Consider the following 6219-nt stretch of genomic DNA (forward strand, 5'->3'; position numbering starts at 1 on the left):
CCCGAGCCCCGGCCTGTTTCTGGGGGACTTTCGGCTCTCAGCCTGGAGCTGTTCCCTCAAGCGAAAGCTCCGCACCGCAGCCTGTTTAGCGTGTTTGGGGCGGCTCATGGCACCCCAGTAACGCTTTGCCCCAGGCCGCGGGGCCGGCCCGTCCCACTCTCCGCCGGGCCCTGGAGCCCGCCGGGGCGGGACGCGCTGGCAGCCCGGCCCCGCGGAGACTGTGGCGGCGGGATGGTGGAGGCCTGGTACATGGACGAGTCCCATGAGGACCAGCGGGCGCCGCACCGGCAGCGGCCGAACCGCGCCGTCAGCCTGGAGGAGCTGCGCCGCCTCGGCGTGGTGTACCGCAGGGTACGGCGGGGGTCGTACGGCGGGGGTGACACCGCAGGGTACGGCGTGGCCGGGCCGAGCCGCGCGGGCAGTGCCTTGCCGGGCCGGGTCGGGCCGGTGCCGCGTGAAGGCCGCTGGGGCGGGGGCAGGGTGCAGGCACCCCGGTCCTTGTGGCAGCTCCCCCTGCAGCGGCCGACCTGCCCCGGCACTGCCGGCGCCTCGGGATTCCCGCGAGTGCCCGGAGTTCCGCCTTTAGCAATGGCGTCCGATTGTTTTTGTTTTTTTTTTTTTCCCCTTCTCTATTTTTTTTAGTTGGATGCTGATAACTATGAGACTGATCCATGCTTGAAAGAGATTCGCAGAGCAGAAAATTATTCTTGGATGGATATAGTGACTATACATAAAGACAAGCTTCCAAATTATGAGGAAAAGGTACGCGAAACTTGGCTTTCAGTGCTGGTTTCCGCGCCGGCCAGCGTGTGACACCTGCACAGCCCAGCGGGACACGGGGCTGAGGCTTCCACGTCTAAAATACATCCTGTACCGAAGTCCTGAACATGAAAAAAGAACCTTTGATATAATTTTAAAGATAGTAGAGGTCTTTTGCTTCTGTAGATTGCCTTCAAAGGTTTTGAGGATCATTTCCATCACTGTCATTTCAAAACTAAGATTCCTACCAGGAGAGTTCCTCCAACCTGTCCTCAGAGAGCCTGTCTGGGACGAAAGCAAGTGGCTGCCAGCTGGGCCTGGGCTTTGAAGGCTTTTACATCCTAATGGCTGCTTGCATAATGTGTCTTTTTAGAGTGTTAACCCCATGGAATTGGAGGGATAGGTTCTTTGTACAAGAAGATTCTTTTACCTTGGGGCCACTCGTACCTTGACAATTTCTTTGCAGCTCAGCACTGTTCAGATGAGCCTCCTGGAAGGAGCTTTCTCATCCCAGCCTCCAGGTGCTGCTGGCTTGCTGCTCTGACTTGAGGACAGCAAACCAATGACACTTTCATATTTTTATTAAATTTCCATTTACTAGTTTGTTTTAAGCCCATTGTGTTCTAGTTTGTTTTAAGCCCATTGTGTACTAGTTTAAGCCCATTGTGTACTAGTTTGTTTTAAGCCCATTGTGTTCTATTCTAGTGGTTTTGGTAAGAAGGTGAATTAGGTAGTAACTCATTAGGTAGATGGCCTGGGTAGGCTCTATCTGATGGAAAGATGGGCCGTTCTTTACAAGACTTCTGCTCATCCTGCTGTGCTGGATCACTTCTGGCTCAAGGACATCTGCAGAAATGTAGCTAAATATCATCCAGACCTGAGCAGGTGATGATGGTACCTGGCATTGCACTGCTCACTGTGCACTAAACCTCTCAGGTCTCCGTTAATTCAACTTTTAAAATGTGTTTTGTATTCTGTGCATGTACAAAGAATTCAACATTCCATAAAAAAGAGAATGTTGCTGCCACTGTCTTGGACAAGAGAGCCTGGAGCTGGGTCTCACTGTGTCTGGGTGGGAATGACACACTGTTGACATCAGATTGCTGTAGATGGGCCATGTTTGGCAGTAACTGCATTTTCACTGACAGTAGTAGTAGTACCCTGTGCAGCTAATTCAGCTCTACATACGTGTAAAAGAGAGGGGATAATCTGTGGCTTTGTTTTGGTGCTGCGTGTTGGGGGGAGAAAAGCACAGAATGATAACTGAGCAAGCGCAAGGACCAAATCCTGCAGTGGGAAGTTTTACCCATCTCTTTCAAATGGGTGTGCGCATCACTGTTATTCAGAGAATGGTTATGTACAGCTAGAGCAGCTGTTTCTTGTCAGAGGAGTTCTTGCCCTCCAAAGGAAATGTCAAAGCCTGCTTAGATGAATCCAGAGACACGGGCTGGCTGGCTGGCTTGGCCATCTCTACCCTTTGTTAGTTAAAACTGTGTTTTAACTAACAAAGGAGACCATGTTGGTCTCCTTTGTTAGTTAAAACACAGTTACCCTTTGAATGCCTTTCTTAGATTCTCTGTGTTTCTGCCAGTTTTCTTTGCAGCTTTCCTATGTTCAGTAGTTTTCTAAAATATTTGCTATTCCTAGATAAAAACATTTTATGAAGAACATTTACACCTCAATGATGAAATTCGCTACATCTTGGAGGGATCTGGCTACTTTGATGTTCGAGACAAGGATGACAAATGGATTCGGATTTCCATGGAAAAAGGAGACATGATAACCCTTCCTGCTGGCATATATCACCGATTTACACTGGATGAGAACGTATGTTGTTGTAGATTACCGTAAATTTTGATGACAAATCCGTGTGAATATATATCATATTAGTAACTACATGCCCTGAGACTTGCAGTTCATTAGCAAAACATATTAAATATGAAGGAGGAGGATGAAAAATAATAAATAATTCACAGCATCTGAACCTTTCATCTCCAGGTCACAAATTCAGCTTCTCCTTCTCAGCTGTAACTAAGTAATTGCTACGTAATACCTGTGGCATGTCAAGCCTTGGGCTGTCCCTGCCACAGTTGTCCCAGCTGTCTGTCGAGGTGGACGAGGTGTAGATGGGTCGTTCTGTATTGCCTTGTTGTGTATTTTTGTGGGGATAGAAGAGCATGTCTGTGCCCAGCAGTGACATTTTTCACAAGTGTGAAATTCACCTTTGGGGAAAGAAGGATTTAAGGGTCCAGAGCCACTACTTGCAACTACTGTTGATGCTGGCTTCACAGGTGATGACCTCCTTTGGAAAGATATTTTTGTCAGTGGGAGTTTGAGATTGGCACTTACAGTCCTGGTCTGTGTTTCTCTTCTTGTGGGCTCTTACAGAGGTGTTTGTAACCTCACCATTACCCCTGCAAAATGGAGAAACATATGCTGTCTCCTGTGTGGTGAAGTTGCATCTCTGGTGAAGGCAATGGTTTTGAGAATGGTTTTGTTTTGAATCAGCTGTCCAGATAGCAGTGTTCATACATGTGAAGAGGGAGATGCTGCTTTGGTGAAAAACCCAACTTTTCCCATCTGCATCTTGAGATCCACAGTGAATAAGCTGCATTTACTATTCTTAGGCTTTTTCTTTACATAGACAAAATGTCAGGGGTTATGGTTGAGTCCCCAAGAAGTCCTAAGTGTTCGTTCACTTCAGGAGCTTTTAGTCCAGAAGTGCTGTCTGCAAAGTAAAATCTTTAGGTGCTTCTAAACCCTGGCATTTTGCAGCTAAGTTCTTTTGGTACCTAAATTTATTCTTACCATTGCTGAATACCTGGGTGTAAGATAATTATCTGTCTGTGTTTTCCAGAATAGATAGGGTCTAAAGCTATAGCATAGTGGACAGAAGAGGAGAGTTCCCCATAACCCCATGGTTGGAGCACTTCTGCAGGATGTAAAATCCCATTTTCTGCTGTCACAGTTGTGCCTTGCACCAGGCATACTTTTGGTTAGCTGGTGTTAAGAGGCTGTTGCTTTTCCTTTTGGAATCTGGAGACTTTTCACTTCCTGTAAAATTTATTTTTTGGGTAGTTTATGGACTTCCCATTCAGTTTTTATGGCGGTGACTGTGACACTTCTGGTATTCCCCAAAAGCATTGTGTAAACATCTTGGGTACTTGAGTTGCTGCTGTTAAAGCAAATAGGATTTAAATACTACACTGGTGAGTACTGTGGATCCAGTGCAAAAGGTTTGCATAAGACAGGATGGTTTTGGTTTCTGCCTGAACTGAAGGCATTGATCGTGACATAATGTATCACTGCATAGGGGCTAGAGTCTTTCACTGGAGGATGGTTTTGGTTTCTTTGACACGGGGTGAAGTACTACTTCTGCCTGAACTGAAGGCACTGATCGTGACATAATGTATCACTGCATAGGGGCTAGAGTCTTTCACTGCAGGCACTGGGAGCAGGAACAGCAGTATAGTGCTATAATTTTCTGCAATGTGTGAAGCTTTCAGTCCATCATGAAATAGTTTCAAAAATTTCTGCAGAATTGCAAGTGAAACCTTAACTTTAGAATGAAAATCCCTTGAAAAGAAGCTTTTAAATGATTTGTCACTTCTTGTACTTTGGCAGAATTACGTGAAGGCAATGAGGCTGTTTGTTGGAGAGCCCGTCTGGACTGCGTACAACAGGCCGGCTGATGATTTTCCTGCTCGGAAGCAGTACATGAAGTTTTTGGCTGAAGAGGCACGTAATGGTGTCTGAGACCTGACAGGTGGAACATCCTGAAGCCCCGTCAGAATAAATGTGCCTTGTTGCTTTTCACTGATTAAACTTGTATTTACAAAGGAAATTGAAATCACAGAATCATAGAAAAAATTAGACTGAAAGGTCATTTGGAAGTCATTTAGTCAACCCTGTGCATTACTGTGCCAATTTTAAAGCTAGACCAAGTTGTTCAAGACCCTGCAGTTTGGAAACCTCTGGTGATGGAGTTCCCACAGCCTGTCTGGGTGCTGGCTCCAGCACCTAGCTGCTCCCATGGCCAAGCCTTTGTTCTTCGTGGACATCTCCCTGGTTGCAGTTTGCAGTTGTTGTCTATTGTCCTTTGACTGCATAACTGAAGAGAGTCTGTCTTCTTCACAGTCTCTGCTCTAGTAGGAAACTGTAGTTGGCTCTCTTCTGAGCCTTCTCCCCTTCACACTGCACAGACCAGTGCCCTTGGCTGCCTTCTGTTAAGTAAGATGTTCAGCATGTTTTGCCCCACTTCTGGTGACTGAGGGATGTCACTTGTAACCACCTGGTAGTTAGTTTGAACCACAGACTGTTTTGAGCCCAGTGGACCCGAGTTCCTTATCCACCCAGTATTTTGTATCCTCAGTCAGGCTACAAGGCTGCTATGGAACACACTAGTGAAAGCCTTGCTGGAGTCGAGGTGAATGGCACCCACGGTGTCCCCCCTGCTACAGAGCCATTGCTGCTGGCAGTCGGCATCAAGCAGAATGTGCCCTTGGTGCATTGCCATTGACTGGTTGCTCCCCATCACCTGGTGTTTCTGGTGCCTGGAACAGCTGCCATAATGGGTTATTCTGTAACATTCCTGGGGACTGAAGCGGGGCTGAGCAGCCTGCAATTCCCCAGATGCTCTTTCGTGCCTTTTTGAAGGTGGCAAGTATTATTTGCCTTTTTCTGCTCAGAAAGGTTTTCCTGATCTCTGTGACCTTTCAAAGATGCCAGCAGCCTTGCAGTGACATTAGCTAGTTGCATTTACAGTTGCTCAGGAATGCATTTTCTAACCTTTTTTTTTCCTTGGTATTTCTGGCAGGTAGAATTGTGAGAGGTGGGCTACATTAATATTCATTTTGCTCAGAATCCATGCTAATGAACTATGTAGGATTCTGGTTTTAATTAAAGAAAAGAAACCCTCCTTCATTCTTGTCTAAAAATGTTCATAAGATAAATTTGCATAATCGGCATTTTAGTATGCAGCTTTCCAAGTTCTGCCCTGGTACATAAAACTGTGATTTTCTCAGTAAAATGTAGCAAATTTGTTCTTGTGAGTTATTAATAAAATTACTTTGGTCTAGATATGTTGATTTTTTATTGGGTTTGGTTTTTCTTTATTCTTTGTGCTGACATTTAGGACCCATTGAACAATAATTATTAATCAGCTTTTATTCCTTGTGCTGGCATTGATTTGTTCTGTAATATGGGACAAATCACTGTGCCTCAGTTTCTTGAGCTGTGAGAGGGAGAAGAGTAGGCTTAGGCACACTGTGCTGGTTTTCAGTAAATGCCTTGTGCTTCCACAGGACATGGAGCTCCCCAGCGGTGGGCACTGAGCGTTTTATTCTTCCCAATGATGAATTATGTCAGCTGGGTAGATGTACTGCTTGCTCCAGCTCTCAGTGGATGATGAGCTGACTGCAGCCTGTGTGCTGATTTCAGCCAGATATAATACATGCTCCT

General features: G+C 46.0%; 1 protein-coding gene across 1 annotated transcript; it reads left to right on the forward strand.

The window, feature by feature from the left end:
- Positions 1-166: 166 nt before the first annotated feature.
- ADI1 (acireductone dioxygenase 1) lies at positions 167-5836 on the forward strand. The gene is made up of 4 exons (XM_041421861.1): positions 167-351; positions 643-762; positions 2407-2586; positions 4384-5836. Exons 1-4 carry the CDS (start codon positions 232-234, stop codon positions 4513-4515), a joined length of 552 nt encoding a protein of 183 aa, XP_041277795.1. The 5' UTR covers positions 167-231; the 3' UTR covers positions 4516-5836.
- Positions 5837-6219: the final 383 nt, after the last annotated feature.

This window comes from Onychostruthus taczanowskii, unplaced genomic scaffold (assembly GCF_017590055.1).
Source record: "Onychostruthus taczanowskii isolate IOZ18803 unplaced genomic scaffold, ASM1759005v1 scaffold11, whole genome shotgun sequence".
NCBI lineage: Eukaryota > Metazoa > Chordata > Aves > Passeriformes > Passeridae > Onychostruthus > Onychostruthus taczanowskii.

Excerpts from the sequence above, each read along its gene's own strand:
- ADI1 (XM_041421861.1), top strand. The coding sequence starts at position 232 with ATGGTGGAGGCCTGGTACATGGACGAGTCCCATGAGGACCAGCGGGCG. Across the intron at positions 352-642 it reads TCGGCGTGGTGTACCGCAGG|TTGGATGCTGATAACTATGA; the intron begins GTACGGCGGGGG and ends TATTTTTTTTAG. Across the intron at positions 2,587-4,383 it reads GATTTACACTGGATGAGAAC|AATTACGTGAAGGCAATGAG; the intron begins GTATGTTGTTGT and ends GTACTTTGGCAG.